General features: G+C 36.4%; 1 protein-coding gene across 1 annotated transcript in view; it reads right to left on the reverse strand.

The window, feature by feature from the left end:
• Nucleotides 1–23,972, reverse strand: part of LOC137397431 (uncharacterized) — a 40,825-nt gene that overhangs the window by 12,420 nt on the left and 4,433 nt on the right. The window contains exons 7-17 of the mRNA XM_068083720.1: nucleotides 23,236–23,401; nucleotides 22,396–22,571; nucleotides 21,293–21,421; nucleotides 14,218–14,319; nucleotides 12,860–13,068; nucleotides 10,388–10,525; nucleotides 9,532–9,672; nucleotides 7,465–7,687; nucleotides 6,451–6,652; nucleotides 4,670–4,881; nucleotides 2,871–3,000 (exon numbers count right to left, since the gene is read on the reverse strand). Coding sequence (XP_067939821.1) covers nucleotides 2,871–3,000; nucleotides 4,670–4,881; nucleotides 6,451–6,652; nucleotides 7,465–7,687; nucleotides 9,532–9,672; nucleotides 10,388–10,525; nucleotides 12,860–13,068; nucleotides 14,218–14,319; nucleotides 21,293–21,421; nucleotides 22,396–22,571; nucleotides 23,236–23,401 — 1,828 coding nt within the window. The remainder of the gene's footprint in view (nucleotides 1–2,870; nucleotides 3,001–4,669; nucleotides 4,882–6,450; nucleotides 6,653–7,464; nucleotides 7,688–9,531; nucleotides 9,673–10,387; nucleotides 10,526–12,859; nucleotides 13,069–14,217; nucleotides 14,320–21,292; nucleotides 21,422–22,395; nucleotides 22,572–23,235; nucleotides 23,402–23,972) is intronic.

Here is a 23,972-nt window from a genome sequence, read left to right on the forward strand (position 1 = left end):
CATACAGGCAACATACAGGCAGCATACAGGCAACATACAGGCAACATACAGGCAGCATACAGGCAACATACAGACAGCATACAGGCAACATACAGGCATCATACAGGCAGCATACAGGCAACATACAGGCAACATATAGTCAGCATACAGGCAGCATACAGGCAGCATAAAGGCAACATACAGACAGCATACAGGCAACATACAGGCAACATACAGACAGCATACAGGCAACATACAGGCAACATACAGACAGCATACAGGCAACATGACTGTACAAAAATTAAACATTAACAAACAAATACAGTGAAACTCGGATAACTCAAACTTCAAGGGACCGAGCAAAAGTGTTCGAATTATCAGAGCGTTCAAGTTATCAGAGCACTGTCACAAGTCCATGTATTTACTTATATATTAGTAGATACATGTACATATACAAACTATAATATAAATCAAAAGCACAAATGGCTTGTTTCAAATTAAATGCTTCTAATGTAAAGTTTAAAAAGTTTTTATCAAAAAGTATAGAGATTTTTCTATCACTTGAGATTGGTTTGTTGTTTGAGGTGATGTTATTGCCAGGACGTTTTTTTAGATTGACATTGGCAAAACTTGATCGTTGCTGAAATGCTCAAAAGAAAAGACATCTTTTTCTTTTGAGCGTTTTAATCACGATCAATTTTGCCGATTTTTCTTGAAGTTTATGCAAAGATTACCTTACTTTACCTGGGATTCGTTAAGAGCAACACTCCGAGGCAGTTCAATTAAAAGTTTTACGAGTTTTTACGGTACATTGTATATTACTCCCGCTTTTTGAATGGATACGTATTCTGTGTTTGGGTCAAACGATGAATAGTTTTTTTTTTAGCTAAGACAACGTATACGTTTAATTACAACAATTTTTAAGACGTTTTAAACATTCAACATTCCGACATTGATTCAACACGGAATCAACGTCGGAAAACTATTCATCACGTGCTAGCAGGGTCACGCACTCAAGGATTTTCGCCACGCAAATACAACATGCTGTTTTTGTTTTGTATGTGCGTGGCAAAAATCCTTGCGCGCGTGACCCGGCTAGCCCGTGCTATTCATCGTATAGCATATAAATCAAATTTCACCAAACCTTTAGAAAAGTCGTTGACAAAAATATTTTGCCGATGGAGGTAATAACGACGCTTATGAATTACGAAAAGTTGAGGTTTACCTCTATGGCTTGGAATAAAGTGATTTTCTAAAGCGATAGCAACCGTTTCGGTAGCCGTTGGGCAAAAAACAGTTCAAATTAACAGTGTTGAGTTCGAGTTATATAGAGCCATTTATCATTGCGTGGGAACGGACCAAGCAAATCCATTCGAGTTAACCATGTGTTCGCTATATCCGAGGGCGAGTTATCCATGCTTCACTGTAGTTGTTTAGAGAATTAAAATAACAGAAGAGGTACTAATACTCCATGCTAATAGTTTCAGTCACACAAAATTACATAAATCACAAAAATCGCATAAAGAAGGAAATGAACTTTCAGTGAGTCGTAAAGTTAGAAAAATTTGATTGTTGCTGGAAAACCTTTAAGATCTCCCAAAAAAGACAAGAAACAAAAGTTTGCCAAAGAAACATAAAGTTTGACTTATTTGATAGAAGCATGAGCATGAGAAAAGGACAAATGTATGACTAGAAGATGCAAATCAAGATATGAAAACAGTCCTAACAAGGAAACAGTGAAACATTTTTACAGCCAAACGCTACCAACAAATTAATTATGTTGATTATGAAGTTTGTCTCAAACAGGATATAAGGCATAAGACGTCTATTCTAATAATTTTATAAATATTTAGCATTAGTTTGTAAAAAAATCAATGCGTGTGAACAAAGACAAGTGCGAAATAAACGCTTTAAATTACAGCCTTTTATTACGGCTGCATAAAATCCATACAGCCAGTGAGATAGCCACTAAGCTTTGTAATATCTTCAATACTTCAGACCGGCGTGTTTCGAATAGACAATGATTATGGAAACTCCATACTAGAAAAATCTCACATAAACTATTGCGATGTCAAAAACTAAAGCTAACCTATGTTGTCATTGCGCATGTGTGCGTGTGTGTCTGTGCAAACGCTGTCTATTTCCACAGTTTTTGGCTGATTTCATCAAATATTTTCAAATATATGCTCTGCGCCTCCCTTCGGATCACCAAAAGTATAGTATTTCAAAATATATTTTTTAATCTGAATGAATAATGTATATAATAATATAATGTATTTAATAATATATATGAAATGTATATTACAATATATATATATATATATATTTGAAAAATTATTGCGAAAAAAGTAAACTTTTAGTATTTGCGTTACTAAAAGTTTACTTTTTTCGCAATAATTTTTCAAATATTTCATACTCCACTAATAATCTTTTGGTTTTTTAGTGTAGAGTTCTTTTTTTATATGCTTTTGCACTTGCTTTTAGTTAATATATATATATATATATTTCTTATTGTATTTCATGACTCGTTCTTGAGAAACAGTCCCTTAAACATGGATTAGAAACTTAAGAATGCATTCAGGACAATTGCCTAAATGAATGCATTCATGGATTGTGACCACGAAAGCAGTGTAGACGTAGAACATCTACCCGCGTGCTGCTGGCTATCTGGTAGAAAATGAACAAAATGCTGAGCAATGCCAGGCTCACCGCTAGTTACATAGACATAGACATAAGCATAGGCACATGTGTTATACCATCTAATAGTCATTCTCATGTTTATGAATAATATTATCCCACAAAAAATTATTTCTAAAAAATACCCAATTTATTAGCTTTTTCACATTCCAACTTTTTTGTTTTAATAGAACCCGCACCACATTAGCTCTTACCTGTAGTAGGCTCTGCTGTACTAGTTGTCTCAGCAGGTTTGACAGCTGCGGGTGCCTTAGCAGCGCCCCTTCCTGCAGCTCCTCTCGAGGCAGGAGCTCCTCTAGCACCAGGCTTAGCAGGAGTCTTGCTCTGTTAGAGAGAAAAGGGGGGCTATTGCTGCTTGACAGGGCAGTTTTAATGAATGAACACCTGGGCTAGCGTAATGACCTCTCTAAGTAACTGCGTGAGCTATCTGCAGTTGAAGATATGGAGGTGCAAAGTTGGGTGCCTCTCAGTGAACCATGATTTCTGTGCAGATTTGTATTATTTGCCAGCGATAAGTACGATAAACAAACTAGCTGCACTTCTGTAAATAAGATGACTTTAAGATTACCAGGCGTGAATTTAAGGAGTAAGATTAGCGCAAGCAGATTATCCATTCATCCAGGGGTGACTTTAACCAAACCAAGGGCTTGCGTGACAGGAGTCTGAATAATCCCTATATCAAGCCTATTAAATCTGGATTAACTTCACTAAGCTTTTGTGTAAACAACAAGCATTAGAAATATAAGGCATGAGATAGCAGGTGCTTGGCACCCACAGCCAGCACCTATGACAGTATTTCTCTAGAAGTTTTCTACAAAACTCTATCGTTTCTCTAAGTTTGTTAAGACATGTGTTTGCTGTGCACATCATGAGGTACTCTATAGCCAGTTAATAAATAACCAGTAAACTACAAAGCAGATAAACAGGCCATCTATATATATAATGTATTTATATTATATATACATTTATATCATCTATATATATACAATTATATCATCTATATATATATATATATATATATATATTTAGCATCCTTTCTACGATGCTCCCCAGGTTTTACGCCCAAAGAATTTTGAGGTCATTAGGACTGAAACAGACATTTTGGTGAATGAAAATGACACTAAATACAATTTTGTAGTAAGATGACTAAAATGTAGGCCAGTATGAAGTTTGAACCCCTGACATTCAGCATACCGACTCTAACCAATTGAGCTAATCAGTCACCTTCCTCTGCCTCAGAATAAAATTTTGTGCCAATCAGAAATAAAAACTGCTTATTTATATCTATGTTTTATTTATTTGAAACTAGAATAAAAGTTAGAAATTCAAGTTGTTTTTTTTACATAGGCAATGGCGGGTGTTCTAATATATAGTACAAGTTTCCTTATGAATTTTCCTATGAAAAAGCTTAACGAAAAGCTCTTACAGTTTATCTCTGTGCAAAACCAACAACATTTAAATGATCAAATATTCTCATACTGAAGTAAAGCTCAATGCATTACCAGCAACAGTTCCATGATGAAAGGTTACTTTTTTATGTAAATTTGGCTGCATTAACGTTTGGCTGCATTCTGTCTCATTAGTACTCCTAAGTGATCTGTTGTAATCTAATACAACAGATCAAATCGTAAAAACAAAATGCATTCACTATACTGAATATTCGCTTGCCCCTTTTCTCAGTTGAGAAACTGCAGTGTGTATACATTTTGTTTACTGAAATATCCCTAACAATTACAAAATCTTTGGGGTCAGCAAACTAGCAGAACCTTTCATTGCATCCAAAATGATAGGTAGAACAAAATAAATCACCTCGACACACATCTTAGAACAAGGAAATGATGATTCAGCATGATAACAACTGTAACTACTATAGCAACAACAGGCCTCTCTAGCTAATGACAACACGGCCTCAACATCAAGCCTGAGTTCCTCAAAACTACCACTACAAAATCAGTGCCGCAATGAGGATACCAGCTAAGTCTGAGGAACATACTTGCAGAAAGGCTACCTGAGTAGTTTTCTGATTGGGTGCAGGTTTGCTGGCAGCACCCCTTGATGGAGCTGGCGCACCTCGGGTGGCAGTACCACCCCTCCCTCTAGCTGCAGGAGCACCGCGTGAAGGAGATGAGGCAACTGGCTGAGAAGTAGCAGGTTTTGGTGGTTCCTTCGACACAGCAGATTGCTTCTGCTTCCACCAGCTCTGTTCTGAAGCACAAAGTTTCTTTTCTGAGCAAGTTTGCAAAAACTTATGAAAAATTCCGAATCATAATCATAAGGAAGAAGTAAGCTGGTTGTATTGCCATCTTATGTCCAATAAAGGCATCCAGCAAGATTGCTAGTTATTTAATAGGCAACAAAGTAATATAATTTATATAATTAGCCCAGGGTCTTGCCATGTGACTGACACACAGTAAATTAACAACATAAGCAGACAACTCCCAAATAGATTTGGATTATTTTGGATTAATATTATGAAGCGTATAAAATCAGGGCTGTATCTACCTGTTTGAAAATGGTATTGCAGGGAGAGCCCGAGAGGGATGCTGAGTGCCCTCTTGGTGAGGGGGGTCCGGGGGTTCTCCCCTGGGAAATGTTTTAGTATAACTAGTCAAAATGGTGCAAATCTAGCACACTTGGCTCCTGATGGGGCTCATGTTCTAACAGCAAGTTTGACATTATAAACCAGTTTTTTAAATATAAAACTGTTTATTGAGATTGTTTTTAACAACGCTTATTAAAAATATAATGTGAATGAAAGCTGCTAAAAGGGTTGGCCACAGCGAGCATGAGGTAGAATTATCACCGGTTACAACGCTGAATGGTGTAGGAGACGAGTAGTCTCTTATGAAATAATTTAATCAAATATTATCGTAAAGTTGAAAAGTAACATTAATAGAGCACCATGTTAAAAATAATGCACATTATACTATAGTTTACAACACTCAGCAAGTAGTAAATTTAAGTTTGAGCTATGCATGTTACATGCATAGCTCAAACTTAAATTTATTTCTATGAACAAAATCTTTTGTACATAAGCATTAATTTACATATATACTACTACAAAAAAAGCATTCCTTTCAGTAGAGTCCAACACTATAAAGTTGCCGTGCGAGCTACCATAATGATCGTTTTTCTCTGTATATTTCAAGTATAATAAAAGTTCAAAAATTTTACATCACTTCTATCATCTGAATTATTTTTATTCCGATCAGACAAAAAATCACTAACGATCGCAGGATCAAATAATTTTTTATTTTACCGTTTTTAAAGTCGAGCCTATGTTGACTGGGTTTTCCAATTTTTATTCTTTCCAAGGAGGCACGATTTCTTTAGATTTTAGCACAAAGCAGCGCCTCTCAGATAATCGTTTCATATTGTAATTCATCGACTAATATCTTGTTGATGATATTTAAAACTTACTAGAATACATATCCTTTGTTTAACGTTACTAGACGACAGCTTTATAAACGTCTATCAAAAGCGATATAAATTTCATTTCCCCACGCAACCGATAAACGACATTAAAACGATAAACGACACCCTTTCCCCAGCCCAAGATTCAAATCAAGCAAAAATGACATGAATTCCAGGATTTGAGCCTCAAAAAATGATACTGATATGGCAGTAACCGCAGTATAGAAGGATACGGCCCTGTATAAAATACAAATAACCTTGTACAAAATGTCGGCAAAAATTGTCTTCACTTGTTTAAAATAGCCTGAAGTGCTTAGAGTAAAAATAGAATATTATACTCTAAATTGGATCTGAACTAACCTTTTAGTTCTGATGATAGATCACTGTGTGTTGATTTTCCCTCAAGCTCTATACTAGCTTTTAGTGAGCGTTTGCAATCAGCCAATAGAACAGCAGCACTGTCAGCCTTAGGGTCAAGGTCATACATAGCCAATTGTGCAGTGCCGAGTAGATAGAGAGCCTGACTACCACTTGGCTGTATACTTACCAAGGCTTGGCTTGTCTATAAAGATAACTATATGAAATTACTGGAGAATGTCAAACAAAAAGAGCAGACAATTATGTCAAAACTGAAATGTATATTTAGGAAGCTCTTGATAAAAGAATACTAAAACAGACCGTTTAAAAAAAAATGAAGCTATTTGGGAGATTTTCAACTATGCCAATTTGTGCTGTATATAAAAAATATTGGTTAGTTTTCTATTAATTTCCCAAGCAGGCATTACACTCCCTGTAATTGCAGCTGCATGAATCTGACAACAGAAATTACTAAAAAACAGAATGTATCTGTGTGTTATAGAACATATCTAAACAGTGAGTCAGGCCAGGACATTATAACTTGCCTTCGACGCATGTAAAACTAAAGACTCACTTTTATGTGGTTATTCAGCTAGCAATTTTTCCTGACTTGGCACTTCCATTTTCTTAAAATAGCAATGCTAAGCCATAGCATACCCGCTATTGGTCAAAAATGGGAAGTTTACTAAACTACATAGAAAATGCATACAGATGCCCAAACTGAATCAAAAAGGGTTTATGTAAAAATGTAAAACAGCCATTCTGTCAGAATGTAGAAACTAAAAAAAAAATTGCGTATACAGGATTTGAACCCGAGACAATAAGCTTCACTACATTGCATGCTACCATCTGGGCCAATAACTACTGTGTATATACTTATCGTCTACACTTTATTGGCACGTCTGACTATCTCTCACAGCACTCAAGACTACCAGAGCACTTGCAATAATCAAAGGTCACATATATTACAACATTGGTGGGACTGTTTTTAGCACCAGCAGTGATTCACTCACTCACCTTCTGTTGAAGCGCTGCTAACTGCGGGTTGTGCTCTATCGTAGCAGACCTAATGAAAGCGCTTAACCCTTCGCACCTCTTAGCTATGTGCAATGGGTCATCTCCCCTTGCCAACACGATGTCTAACAACAGGCTATGTCCTTCCAGTATGACCCACTCAATCTGCTTATAAAGGTCTCCACGTGATATTGTAGGAAGTGTTTGTGTGGCCAACAGCACAGCGCTAAAAAACATACATACTTTGCTGATATGTATGGTATCGCTTCTCCACAACAGCAAATGAAAAAAGAAAAAAATCTTTACTCATCTTTGCTATAGAGCAGTGTCCATCTGTCGCCATGCTAAGAGCGATAGGAAAAAAGATTGCCCTGCACGGGAATCGAACCCAGGCATCAGATTCAAGAGCAAGCACACTACCACTACACCACTTGGCAGCCTTTCTGGTTCATAGGATAATTCTCCATGTACTGACTACTCATGATGATCTCTTACAGTGCTAGGGACTGGCAAGGACATTAGTCTTTATAATACGAGCCGTGTCCACCCACAGCCATGCTAAAAGCTTTGGAAAAAATATTGCAAAAAGATTGTAGAAATTGAACCATGATGATTAGATTTTCAGGCAAGTGCAGTAAGATCTGAGCTACTCAACTAACTTTCCATATTTGAGAATAATTATGCACATATTTATTACACATGAAGATCCAGCGTACTAGTGTTAAATAATGTCTGTAAAAACTATGAATAATGATGTAAATAATGATAAAAAATAATGATCAGTAAAAACATGGATAGAGGCCATGCTAATTATTATGAGTATTATTGAAATCATAATGGTTGCTTGTCGACTGCGTCACAATTATGTATTTGTTAAAACGGAGAGTGGAGAGCGGAAAGGGAGTCTAGATTATGCACAGAAGTTCGTGATTTGACAACTTTATAAGTCCTAAAAGCAGTGTAAGTACAATATGATTGCTATTAGATAATCACACCTCTCAAAGGATGTAAGACAACAAATAAACTATTTCGGTTAATAAAATATAAATCAACCTATTAGCTTTGATATAGGTTGATTCATATTTCATATTTATTGAGTTGATCATTGATCAACTCCAAAATTTTATATTTTATTGCAGCCTGGGGGAATGCTCCAGTAATTTATCTTGAAAAGTTATTTATTCATCAAAAAAGAGTAATTCGCATTATTAACAAGAAACCTTTATATTTCTCGACTGGGTATATATTTAAAAGATGCAACATTTGGAATGTTAGTCAGCTGTTTAAATTTTGGACTTTGCTTAGAGCTCATATACTCATCATATTCTCATCTCTCACAGCACTATTTCACTCAAAATTCTAAACTCGACTTACCTCTACCTAAATCATCTTCCGCCGCTGGTCACAAAAGAACAATTTAACAAGCTGTTTTATGGAACACTCTGCCTCTCCCTATTCACAGTATACAAAATACGTCAGGTTTTAAGATGAGCTTTTAGGGCATGGCTTTTGAGATAAGTTTTTTTAACTATAATGTTTAATTCCTTGTTGCCTGTAATCTGCCACCTGGGTCCGTGCTAAATATTAGCTTTTGCTATCGTGCACATGGCCTCATCATCAGCTTCTCTGAATGCTTGTTGTCTAGTTTTCATTTCTTTTGTATATATCCACATATTAATGATGGAATAAAGCAATCAAACAAACAAACAAACTTAGCAAATAATAATAATAATACCGGATGCCTACAATAAACAACAAGTTTAATACGGATCGTATAATCGATAATACTGAGGTCAATTGATTTCAAAGTTCAGCTTTCAGCAAACATCAAGAATTAATGTTAATTGATATGGCCTCAATCAATAAAAATGTGTTTGATGTAGTCATAGCCTTTATTCTTTATTTAAAATCCTACTATGACTAAGAAAGGCTTAGATAGAGCCCAAACAAAACGTTAAAATTAAGCAGACTGCATGTTAGAGTAATACCAAGGCTGCTCTGTTATAATCAATAATTTAGTTCCAAACGTTGCAAAGTTGCCAAGCTATAGCTGCTGATATAGATTCCTACCTGTGAAAGAGATCTTCAGCAGACATGCAAGACGTGCCCAACTCTGGCTTTCCTTGCACCATCTTACCAAGGGAGACAATTCCTCTCAGAATGTGTACATTTGTTCCCCTCAGCAGGTCTTCAACAAACATCAATTCTTCCCTGTGACAGACACAGATATATGTATCAGACATAGACATATGCACGAGACATAGGCATATGCATTAGACATAGACATACGCATCAGACATAGACATATGCATCAGACATAGACATATGCATCAGACATAGACATATGCATCAGACATAGACTTATGCATCAGACATAGATATATGCATCAGACATAGACATAAGCATCAGATATAGACAAATACATCAGACAGACCTATACATCAGTCATAGACATATGCATCAAATATAGACATATGCATGTACATCAGACAGAGAGATATGCATCAGACATAGACATATGCATCAGACACAGACCTATACATCAGACATAGACATATGCATCAGGCACAACTAGAAACAAATTAAATGACTGTATATATGACAAACCAGAGTAGATATGCAGGAGCGAATGATGAATCCAAACTAGCAGCTGAATTATTTGTCAAACAAAAACAAGAAAAATAGTGAAATTATATTTCATGAATATGACCTGCTAGAGGTCGTATTCGCATTCAATAGAGGAAATACCTAAGGCACAGCATAAAATTTGCTATAAAAGTAAAAAATAAAGAAACAGTCTTAGAATAAAAAACTTATAATGATAATAATTTAGCTACATCACAAGGAAAAAGAAAATAAAGATTATTGACTGCTTGAAAAACAATGAACAGAGAAGAGAAGAAAGGGTTTGATTATAGTGCTTACATTTTGTGGGTGCCAAGGGCTATGTTGGTCTGTCTGGTTAAGAGCAGCTCCATAGCTTCCTGAATATAACCAAATGCCTCTACAGTTCGATCACCAGGTCCATTCTCTCTTAATGACAGCGCCAACCCGAGGTAGAACCTGCATTAGACCTCTAAGTTTATTATATTATTATTACTAGATGCATATCCATCATTCCACGGGTAACAAAAAGGTTTTTACACAAAAAATTAATTTTTTATCAACATATAGAGCATTCACCATTCTAACATTTAAATGAAGGTGTTTGTTTATTTCTGTATTTGCTATAAGTTTAATTAAGATTATGCCATATGTACATAAAAATTAATAGTATTTTAGGCAAGTTTCGACGCCTATTTTTCTTCTAGTACACTGGCAGTTCTGTGAGCTATAAAAGATTGGCAGGTGTAATAAGTATGTCCGCAATTATTCCATAGTATGGCAAGGTGGATGTATAGCGTAGTGGTCAGCATGTACCAATTTTGTACCAGCTAGCAGTAAGTTGGCTAGTTTGCTATAAATTATAAATACTAAACAAGGGCTTGACCTCAACATAATGAACACAGAGGAACAAAACATTTAGACACCTGCTATATATCACTTTGTTTCCATGACACGGAGATTGCGGATTTGGAGTTGTGCGCACATTGAGTTGCCGTGTGATAAGCGTTTTAATAGACATTCACATGTTGCGGATTAACGCAGGCGTTTGGTTAAAATGGTAAGGATTTCTATGCCAGAAGCCATAGCGACGCTTTTGAAACTGCTGAAATTGAAATATGAACGGCTGAAGTGTGGAAGGTGTTTAAAATAGAGTAGCTTGTGCGGCATTTTCTTGCACATCATTCGCAATGCCACTTTCATTTTTCACAAGCGTGAAATATTTAGCAAAAAAATTGCGACTAACGAAACTTGCTTGATCTGCGGATTTTTCTGTTTCCATTTTGCGGATGACGCAAACTTGTGGATTAAACGGGATTCCTATGATAAAACTTGTGGGTTAAACGGGATTCCTGTGATGCAAACTTGTGGATTAAACGGGATTCCTATGATGAAAACTTGTGGATTAAACGAGATTCCTATGATGAAAACTTGTGGATTAAACGGGATTCCTATGATGAAAACATAGTGAATGATGAGAGTTCATAAGGAGGTGGTATTAATGATGTGACTGACAGCATTTTCACGGCCAAGACTTCCAGTTATTACTTACATGAACATATAATGTACCTCATAGCATACTCCAGAGAGGGCTTACAGGTAATATATTACAGTCATATATTGTGTGTAACTTGAAATAAGCAAATAAAAATGCATGTGGTGTGATCATATCAGTATAGATTGTTATCTTCAACCAATAAAAAATGAAATGTTCAGAATTTAGTTTACATAATCATTTAAAAAACTTTATTTTACAACTGCTGGCTTACATATTTGAAATTAGAACAAACTGAGGATTAATTAATATATATTAATATATAGATTTCTCAAAGTATGTCTGTGGATCTGTCATTCCGGCTATAGCTATAGCGCTCGCTGATTATTTTACCAATGCGGCCACTCGTTACGATGCCTCTGCTAAGAAATATTTTTCCTAAGTTTCAATTACTATACACGTGTATAAGGTCAAGGCCAATTTTTCTCGCGTGGACAATTATATTGTCTCTGTATCGTCGTAATCAAAGTTTTGATGGATAGCTTCTGGTAGAACAGTAACCTTTTTTATACACACACACTTCTATGCAAGAATTGTTATGATTAATTTACCATATTCAGAATTTTTATTTTGTTTTCTCAGTTCGTATTAATTGTATCATTACCGAATCATTTAATTTATAATTATAAATGATATTTATAATTATATTTATATAAAATATATAAATATAATTATAATGTATAATATAGAATGTATATATGTATAATATATATATTGTATATATATATATATTGTACATACTTTTTGTTTTATACACTTCAGCTAGCACATACAGTATGTGTGATATATGTTATACACTCCAACAATCCATGTATCAGTTAAAAATATGTACGATATATGTTATACACTTCAACAGTCCATGTATCAGTTAACAAATATGTATGATATATGTTATACACTCCAACAGTCCATGTATCAGTTAACAAATATGTATGATATATGTTATACACTCCAACAGTCCATGTATCACTTAACAAATATCTATGATATATGTTATACACTCCAACAGTCCATGTATCAGTTAACAAATATGTATGATATATGTTATACACTCCAACAGTCCATGTATCAGTTAACAAATATGTATGAATATGTTATACACTCCAACAGTCCATGTATCAGTTAAAAATATGTATGATGTATGTTATACACTCCAACAGTCCATGTATCAGTTAACAAATATCTATGATATATGTTATACACTCCAACAGTCCATGTATTACTAATCCTATACAGACCTGGCCATCTGATGCTGTTTATTCCAGCTAAGAGCTGACTGTAGCCTAAGAACTGCTTCATCATATAATCCTTGGACAACCTGCAACCGTCCGACATGAAAGTGATACACAGACTTGGTCTCGTCACAGCTCAAAGCATCAAGATATTTGAGGTAGGCTTGCCCAAGAGGATTCTGGTCATCTGACGCCTTCTGGGCAGCAGCTCCTTCCTGAAAAATGTGATATTAAGGTTATATTTGTTAGGTCATGTTTGTTAGGTGTGATCATGGTTGTTAGGTGTGATCATGTTCGTTAGGAGTGATCATGTTTGTTGGGTGTGATCATGTTTGTTAGGTGTGTTAGGTAAAACCTTATCTATGACCAGCTACTAGCAAAGTATGTAGCTTCTATGAGTTATGAAACTGAGGCTAAATTGTTACCCGACTGAACTTTTCAAAGCTACGTCTTGCTAGCAAACTCACTTTATACTAGTTCACTATTGATGTGTTTTGTTAGTTAGCAAAACTTAAAACTGCTCAGTTTTGAGAATATTCGCTAAACTGGAAGAAAAAAGCTGTCCTGAAAATGTGTTTTAATCAGGTGAAAGGAATCTGCCATCTGCTCTGTGAAAACTCCAAATAATTTTTTTCGGACTTTTTGTATACAAACCATGACCACCGATGCCATAAGTAAAAAGCTGTATATGCAGCGAGTAGCAAAGTAAGATGAAACAGAACACTGTTGATAGTGTCAACATGGAGAACCTATAGGGAAACATTTTAATATTTTAGAAATTTTGACACCTAACTTGTTCACAAGGAATACTAATGTATTTAACGGAAAAACTTTAAATAGAACCTGCAACCAGCCTTATTTCTGGTAACAACTTGATGATGCTATTTGAAATTTTTCAGAGCTGTCTTATCTGTAAAATAAAATAATATAAACTATATTTGTATTTATTTCGTAAGCATCTAGCCTGTTGGAACAAGGTATGTCATTGCTTCATGCGTCCATGAAATCTTTAGAGGAAAGACACAGCTTCACATCACCTCTAGGCCTTAGAACTGTGAGACAATATTTTGTCATAGCTGCTGAAAATGGCGCTGCGCACCCAATCATCTAATAATCTAGAGTCCAGAATATGCCATAACATTTCTTAAAAACAATTTTATTAGAAGGTTGTCTAACTTCCATTAGGAAATAAAGGAATGTCCAAACCAAAACTCTTCAAAGCCATGTCTTTTAAAAGTTAAACTGTCTTTTAAAAGTTAAACTGTCTTTTAAAAATTAAACTGTCTTTTAAACTGTTATTTTAAAAGTTAAAATCACTTAGGTTGTGGTGAGACAACTCCCAGTAAAACTGTAGCACATTTTACCTGGGTTGCCTGCTTGTTCTTATAAGCAAACAATCTTTGAACTTGCTCTGTTTTAGCTGAGTTCCCTGCATTCTTCATAGCCTGATATTCTGCATCCAACGCCTTTATAAGGGACAAAAATATGTATATTAACTTAAATTATACCATGCTGTAGAAAATCGTGAAATGTCCTTATCACCTGCAATTGATTGGTAAGGAATAGGCAGTGTTTTAAAAGTGGATATCAAACAAACAGGTGTTAGATATAAAGAAACTTTCATAGTAACAACATATCAATAACAGGCAATGCAATATGCGTCGCTGTAGAATATACCAGTGTAGGAAAATTGCATAAACCATTGTGACACAAAGTAAAACATGCTATTAGAAAATTTACAACGGATTATATTTAAGTCAATTTCTGTTTACTAACCTAAGGTTTCCAAAAACAGAGTTTTTAGTAGGTTCTATAGCCTCAAGCAAACATATGTACTGTATGAACTTAGGAGGTTGTAACACAACCTGTTTGAAAGCCTGTTGTGTGACATCGCAATGTCAAGGCTATGATTGTCAAATATTGAAGAAGTGAAAAGGTGCAACTATTTACAATCAGTCTTGCTTGAGTAGGTTAGCTAATGGCTACCTTAAGTATAAGAGATAAGGAACCTTTATCATCCACCCCGTGTATCTTACAAACAGCAGCTATTATAGCAGAAAATGACTACCTTTAGTGTAAGAGATAAGGAACCTTTATCATCCATCCCGTGTACCTTACAAACAGCAGCTATTATAGCAGAAAATGACTACCTTTAGTGTAAGAGATAAGGAACCTTTATCATCCACCCCGTGTATCTTACAAACAGCAGCTATTATAGCAGAAAATGACTACCTTTAGTGTAAGAGATAAGGAACCTTTATCATCCACCCCGTGTACCTTACAAACAGCAGCTATTATAGCAGAAAATGACTACCTTTAGTGTAAGAGATAAGGAACCTTTATCATCCACCCCGTGTATCTTACAAACAGCAGCTATTATAGCAGAAAATGACTACCTTTAGTGTAAGAGATAATGAACCTTTATCATCCACCCCGTGTACCTTACAAATAGCAGCTATTATAGCAGAAAATGACTACCTTTAGTGTAAGAGATAAGGAGCCTTTATCATCCACCCCGTGTATCTTACAAATAGCAGCTATTATAGCAGAAAATGACTACCTTTAGTGTAAGAGATAAGGAACCTTTATCATCCACCCCGTGTACCTTACAAACAGCAGCTATTATAGCAGAAAATGACTACCTTTAGTGTAAGAGATAAGGAACCTTTATTATCCACCCCGTGTGTTATAAGTTGTGATAATTACCTAAATGTTGTCTGGTTAGTTGATGATGAAACCTAATGGCTGGCCAGCCCTAGACTATCTAGATGATGTCGATCGTTAAAGATAAAAGTTACAGTAGTAATTTATTTAGCGTTCTAGCATTTCATCAGATCCTCAGGAAGTGCTATTCTTGGCTGCATCATGGGAAGGTCTTTTAGCATCATGGGAAGAAGGGTAGACAACTCTTATCCAGACTGATTATCAATTACTAATTAATAAAGATATGATAACTCTAACAATATACAACATCCTTCCTTTCCTCGGAAGTTTAGATCCAAAACATAAAGTCTTTAAATGATTAACAATTAATACAAAGAACATATATACAGTTAAAGTAGCAGCTGGGACAGCTGCTAATACATTTTGTAGGAGTCGTACTTTGAAGGAAGCTTGCCACGATTGCTACGTGCACTTGTTCGTTGCGTTGACTTTGGAGTGTCTTGCTTCTTCGGTGTGCTACCGGGAGCTAAGTCTTGTGATTCATCAGGAATAGCTCGTTCATTCATGGTTGTCATTTCATCTGTTTCATCGGGTATACTTTGGACTGGCTTGATATGAGTTCTAGTTCTACGAAGGTTTGATGTGCCAGTGTCTACCATATAAGACCGTGGATGTGGTGTTTTACTTAACACTTGTCCTCTGCTCCATTCATTTTCGTCATCTGTTCTGATGACTACCTCTTCTCCTTTATGTAAAGGAAGCAAGTCTCTAGCCTGTCTATCACTGCTTGACTTTTGACTTTTTTGTCTCTCTGATAGCAAGGGATATGCGTCAGGAATCAATGGTTTTAAGGTCCTTCTAGTGTAAGGCAATGGACCGCGAATACATCTGTTAAAGAGCATTTCAGATGGACTGAAAGGTAGACCTTGGACTGGAGTTTGTCGGTAGGCTAACAATGATTGATAAATGTCCGACTTAGATTCATCAGCAGCTGCCTTTTTCAAGAACTGCTTAACTGTTTGAACGTATCTTTCGGCCATACCGTTGGATTTGGGATAACGTGGACTAGAAGTTGTAATGTTAAAGCCCCATTCGGATGCAAACTGACGTAGAGCCATACTACCAAAAGGCATGTTGTCTGCAACTACATCAATAGGTACCCCATGAACAGCAAATATACTTTTTAATGCTAGTGTGACATCTTTGGCAGTCTTCCCTTTGATGATCCTTAGTTCTGGATAATGAGAATAAAAGTCCACCACTAGTAAGTAGCTATTGTTTTTAAACTCTAGTATGTCCATTCCAACTTTATTCCATGGTAACTTAGGTACTTCATGTGGTAGCAACGGCATTTTCTGTTGTCTATTAGAAAATCTCAGGCATATAGGACACTCAGCTACAAGTTGCTTAATCTGTTGATTCATGCCAGGCCAGTACATGCTTTGTTTCGCTCTCTCGATGCATTTATCCATTCCCAAGTGTCCTGAGTGAAGCTTTGTGAGGTATGGGCGTTGCTGAGACTTAGGGATCACTAGACGCTCACCTCTGTAAATCAATCCATCACTGATATATAACTCATCACGTACACCCCAATATGGCTGTAACTCAATTGGAACCTGTTTTTTTACAGCCCAACACCAACCACTTAGAATTGCCGATGTTAGGAGTTTCATGGTATCATCCATGGCATAATGCATCTTTATTTCTTCTTTGGCGGACTCTTCTAACTGAAGTGAGTGAATCATGACAACATCATCTTCAATGTTATCGCTGATGCCCTTGAGATATGCCCGTGACAGAGTGTCAGCTAAGTATAGATATTTGCCAGGTACGTAGTGGATCTTTTCAACTCTGTATCTTTGTAATCTTACAAGAAGTCTCTGTAGTCTAGGTGATGCTTTGCAAAGTGGTTTCTGAACAATGGAGACCAGAGGTTGGTGATCTGTCTGAACATCAATTCCACGTCCATAAGTATAAGTGTTAAATTTTTCACACCCATATACTATAGCTAGTAACTCTTTATCAATTTGTGGATAGCCCTCTTCAGTCTTAGTTAGAGCCCGTGAGGCATAAGCTACTGGTTGATTCGCTTAAAGCAAAACTGCTCCTAGACCACCCTGAGAAGCATCTACTTGCAAAACAATGTCTTTCTCTGTGTCAAAATACTTCAGAACTGGTTCATTAGTTAGAACAGCTTTTATTTTAGTCATAGCCTCTTCTTGTTGATTGCCCCATACCCATGGAGTATCTTTCTTTAGTAGGTCTCTAATTGGTTGAGTTTCCTTTGATATATTTGGAATATATCCTCTCAGAAAATTAAGTGATCCCATGAGCCTTTGAATTCCTTGTCGGTCTACTGGGTTTGGCATCTGCTTGATTGCTCTGACCTTTTCTGGATCAGGTTTTAGCCCATGCTTGGACACAATGTGGCCCAAATAGTTAACTTCCGACTGATTATGTTGAATTTTGTCCTTGTTAAATTTAATGTTGTTCTCTCTTGCCCGTTGTAGCAATCTTCTGAGTTTTCTATCATGATCTTCTTGGTCTGTACCAGCAATAATCAAGTCATCAAAATAGATGCAAACATCAAGGTCACCAAATACTTCTTCGACTCTCTTTTCAAATACCTCTGCACTAGAGTTAATCCCAAAGGGTAGACGCTTGTAGCAGTACCTGCCAAATGGCGTATTGAAAGTTGTAAGTAGCTGTGATTGGCGATCGAGTGGAACATGCCAGTATCCTGCTTTCATGTCTACAATGGTGAAAACAGATTTTCCTGTGAACTTGAATGATATGTTTTCTAGCGTTGGAATATGATGATGCTCACGAAGAATCGCTTTATTTAACTCTTTTGGATCTAGACATATTCTGACACTGCCATCTCGTTTCTCTACCACCACCATACTGTTTACCCATGGTGTTGGTTGGTCAACTTTGGCAATTATGTCATTGGCTTCCATTTTGTCTAGCTCAGCTTTCACTTTGTCTACCATACTCAGAGGTATGTGTCTTGCTCTGTTGATAACTGGTTTCACTTCAGAATTTACCCTAATAGTATGTTCTTTTTCGAGACAGCCCATTCCCTGAAAACAATCTGCATACTCCTCTAAAATGGCTTGATTGTTAACACTGTCAATTCTCTTGACTATATTCAGTTCCTCACATGCTTGAAGGCCTAATATTGGTACAACATCCTCGTCAACGAGCTCAAATACGAGTTCATCTTCTGTTTTGTCAGTATTTAGCTTTAGCGTGGTTTTGCCAGCATTTGGTAGGACATCATTGGAATATGTTATAAGTCTTGCAGTGCTTTTTTGTATGATAGCCTTCAGATCTTTGGCATACTTCAATGGTAAAACATTTGCCTGTGCACCAGTATCTACTTTAAAAGTGATTTGTTTTGAAACAGAATCATGTGAAAGTTTGTATGATTTATACCATCCTTTTTTCGAATCTCTATCGTTGGCTATCATTCCAATGAATAGGTCACTAACCCCAATATCCGATCTTTTTACCGTGACTGAATTTACTTCCTTCTTGGTACCAGTACACTTTTTTCTAAAATGATTTTTCAAGCCACATTTATTGCATGTCTCTCCATAGGCAGGACATTTCCCTTTAAAGTGGTCATAACCACAAAATTTGCAGTCAATAATTTTCCTAGGCGCTGGTATAGGAGGTCCTTTACTTGTTCCGTTGCTTCTGTTTACAACTGCCACCACTTTTTCACTAGCCATTTCAGCTAACTGATTTTTTGTGACTTCTGATGCTCGGATCATATCAATGGCATTGTTCAGGTTTACGTCTCTATTTTGCAACAATTTTTCCTTGAGCCTCTGATCTTTTATTCCAAACACACAGCGTACTAATATCATCATGTCTCGTTGCTCAGCAAATTCACATTTATTAGCTTGAGTTTTTAGCCTTTTAACAAACATATCAATAGGTTCACCTTCGGTTTGAGTCAAAGACATAAAAACATACCATTCATACAGTAGGTTTCTCCTCGGGTTGAAGTAACCTTCAAATTTTGCCAAGACATCAGGAAGGCGAGTCCTAACTTCAGGTGGCTCTGCCTCCTCATCAAATTCAAATTGATCTAATATTTCCACAGCATCCTCGCCAATGCAATGTCGTAGTATAGCTATTTGTCTCCTCCATATTGCATTATTTGCCGGTGGCCAAGCCCCATGTTCATCAGCAGGTCCAGCAATGAGGTTTATTGCATCCAAATAATTTTCAAAATTCCTCCTCCATTTCCTCCAGTTTTCCGCCAAATTTCCATCCATGCACAGCTCAGCCGGTGAGGTTAATCCAAAACCATCCATAGCAACACACAAGCAGTACACAGAAATTGGAAAACAAATAAGAAGCAGGCCTAATCAGCTGATATTCAAAATATATTACTTGGCTGGGTTCTCATCAATCAGCAAATCTTGATGTATTTTGCTGCCACCATGTTATAAGTTGTGATAATTACCTAAATGTTGTCTGGTTAGTTGATGATGAAACTTAATGGCTGGCCAGCCCTAGACTATCTAGATGATGTCGATCGTTAAAGATAAAAGTTACAGTAGTAATTTATTTAGCGTTCTAGCATTTCATCAGATCCTCAGGAAGTGCTATTCTTGGCTGCATCATGGGAAGGTCTTTTAGCATCATGGGAAGAAGGGTAGACAACTCTTATCCAGACTGATTATCAATTACTAATTAATAAAGATATGATAACTCTAACAATATACAACACCGTGTATCTTACAAACAGCAACTATTATAGCAGAAAATGACTACCTTTAGTGTAAGAGATAAGGAACCTTTATCATCCACCCCGTGTATCTTACAAACAGCAGCTATTATAGCAGAAAATGACTACCTTTAGTGTAAGAGATAAGGAGCCTTTATCATCCACCCCGTGTACCTTACAAACAGCAGCTATTATAGCAGAAAATGACTACCTTTAGTGTAAGAGATAAGGAACCTTTATCACCCACCCCGTGTACCTTACAAACAGCAGCTATTATAGCAGAAAATGGCTACCTTTAGTGTAAGAGATAAGGAGCCTTTATCATCCACCCCGTGTATCTTACAAATAGCAGCTATTATAGCAGAAAATGACTACCTTTAGTATAAGAGATATGGAGCCTTTATTATCCACCCCGTGTATCTTACAAATAGCAGCTATTATAGCAGAAAATGACTACCTTTAGTGTAAGAGATAAGGAACCTTTATCATCCACCCCGTGTACCTTACAAACAGCAGCTATTATAGCAGAAAATGACTACCTTTAGTGTAAGAGATAAGGAGCCTTTATTATCCACCCCGTGTATCTTACAAACAGCAGCTATTATAGTAGAAAATGACTACCTTTAGTGTAAGAGATAAGGAACCTTTATCATCCACCCCATGTACCTTACAAGTAGCAGCTATTATAGCAGAAAATGACTACCTTTAGTGTAAGAGATAAGGAGCCTTTATCATCCACCCCGTGTACCTTACAAATAGCAGCTATTATAGCAGAAAATGACTACCTTTAGTGTAAGAGATAAGGAGCCTTTATCATCCACCCCGTGTATCTTACAAATAGCAGCTATTATAGCAGAAAATGACTACCTTTAGAATAAGAGATAAGGGGCCTTTATCATCCACCCCGTGTATCTTACAAACAGCAGCTATTATAGCAGAAAATGACTACCGTTAGTGTAAGAGATAGGGAACCTTTATCATCCACCCCGTGTATCTTACAAATAGCAGCTATTCTAACAGAAAATGACTACCTTTAGAATAAGAGATAAGGGGCCTTTATCATCCACCCCGTGTATTTTACAAATAGCAGCTATTTCCTCCTCTTTAGACCCAGCTTTCACCATCTGATTTATAGATGCCAGCTCACTCAATCCTCCGTCCTGTAAATATCACACTTCTTAGGTTTAATGACATTTTATAGTATCAAAGACTATATCATTAAGGTTTCAAACAGTCACACAACGTCTCAGAGAAGTAGAAGTCTTGGTGCTATGCAACAACCTCTACAACAACAAAAGCAGCTTGAGCTACAATAGAGGTATGATAGAAGTATGCATTTGGTTTCAATAGAGGTATGATAGAAGTATGCATTTGGTTTCAATAGAGCTATGATAGAAGTATGCATTTGGTTTCAATAGAGCTATAATAGAGGTATGTATTTGGTTTCAATAGAGCTATGATAGAGGTATGTATTTGGTTTCAATAGAGCTATGATAGAGGTAAGTATTTGGTTTCAATAGAGCTATGATAGAGGTATGCATTTGGTTTCAATAGAGCTATGATAGAGATATGTATTTGGTTTCAATAGAGCTATGATAGAGGTATGTATTTGGTTTCAATAGAGCTATGATAGAGGTATGTATTTGGTTTCAATAGAGCTATGATAGAGGTATGTATTTAGTTTCAATAAAGCAATAATAGAAGTATGCATTTGGTTTCAATAGAGTTACAATAGAATTAGTACTAAGGGGTCAATGGAGCTATAATAGAGATATGTATTGGGTTTCAATAGAGCTACAATAAAAGTATTTGGTTAGTTTCAATAAAGTTGCGATAAGGTTGTGCGTTTGGTTTCAATAAAGTTATGAAAGAGGTATGTGTTTAGTACCAATAGATCTACATTAGTCAGCAAATGATCACTGAGGACCATGAAACTTGAGTGATTTACCAGGAGCTCAAGCTATAAAAAGCTGGTATCGCAGCATGCTATTGTTATTTGTGCAGCACAAACAAACAAAATCACTGAGCCCACAACACTAACTGTGAGAGCCTATAGTCCTAGACCATACCTTTGCAGCTAACTCACACACGTTCAACCGACTGGGTTATTCTGAAAGTAAACAAGAGAACTCACAGACTTTTTGAGATCATAAATATCTTCTGAGAGGTATCTCTCCTCTAGCACGAGGCCTAGCTGAAGGTGGGCATTGGCATCGGTCTTCTTAGATTTGACCAGACAGGCGAGACAGTGGGCAGCATGGGTAATATGATCTAGAGGACTCTCTCCATCTGACCATGAGTGACTTGCACCTTCAAGAAAAACTAAAGTTCAAGCCAATTCATACAACTAGCATAACAAATGAACACAAAAGAAAATTTAAACATTTCCTTAAATCATAGATTTTATACGCACATATTGGCTTTGTATTTGATCTGAGTGACTAATCATACGCAAATATGTTTTACTAGATGTCCACAGCGTATGCAGTGCATACTACAGCTACGATGACCGAAACCTGGCTCCTTTTAAGAACACTGTATCACTGCATATAAGCCTCAAGTTCCGACTAGCTAATGCAGCAAGTCTTCATGTGTGGTGGGTGTAATAATGAAGTCGAGAGGTTTCTCTTAAAGCAACAGATTTGTGATAAAAGGAAAACTTGTGCAACTTTTCAACTTAATAGCTTTTAAATAATTAGTTTTAACAAATGCTTATGTGAGTTGGACAAACTGTTGAAATACAACATGGAGTTATCTGCTCTCCTGGGCAGACAAAAGGAGACGATAATTCTGCAGGACAGTATTTTCCTGGTCTTCATATTTCCATATTTTCAAAAAGACCATTCAGTCCCCAAATTGTGAATTTCCCTAATACCTACCACACGACTGCTGATCTAAGTCAATATAAAGTTTTCAGTAAAACATTTCGTAGAGAAATTTGCAGTAGAACCCCTAAGTTATCCTACCATCTCACCTGGAGTAGATGGCAAAGAAGCAAGATATTTTTTTACACTTGCTTTTGACATGGTCATCAGTTTTGTTGCATTTGATTCGTCATATATTCTCTGAAGGTCTTTCTCCCATTGCCTCAGTTCATATGTGTGCCTTACAGATAGACTTACACATTCTGCCCCAACATTCTGCAGTCATAAGATAGAAACCTAGGCACTCTTCTAACCAAGAGTAAACATACATAAAAAAGACTCATGGGTTACTTGTTTGTGGCTTACATCTCTCTCTGAGTATTTCTTGTACAGAGCGCTGAACTTAGGCTATGCATTTAGTTTTTATATCTGGAATATCTTATTTGCAACCTGCAAATACCTCTATGTTGCTGTTAAAGATACATCAAAATAATATGTGCTGGCAAAATCCAGCTTAGCATCAAACTCTATCTAGTCATTCATTGGCTTTGGGGAACCCATACAAACCAAAACAATCTATAAGTATAACATTGATAATGTTAGACACTACATATGTATACTCAAAAATCTTCTTTGACATGCTTTCATTATAGAACACTAAAATTCAATAAATACAAAACACGATTTCCAGAAAAAGGTTTTTTGAGGTTGGCTTGGCTTAATGAAACGATCAACAGTTAGCCAACAGACGTATATGAGCTACCCTCAGCGGCTATCTAGAAAGTTCAGTTGTTTAAGCAACTTCACAATAGGTTACTTGTATAACAAGTAACATAACAAGTATAAA

Source organism: Watersipora subatra, chromosome 5 (genome assembly GCF_963576615.1).
Source record: "Watersipora subatra chromosome 5, tzWatSuba1.1, whole genome shotgun sequence".
Lineage (NCBI taxonomy): Eukaryota > Metazoa > Bryozoa > Gymnolaemata > Cheilostomatida > Watersiporidae > Watersipora > Watersipora subatra.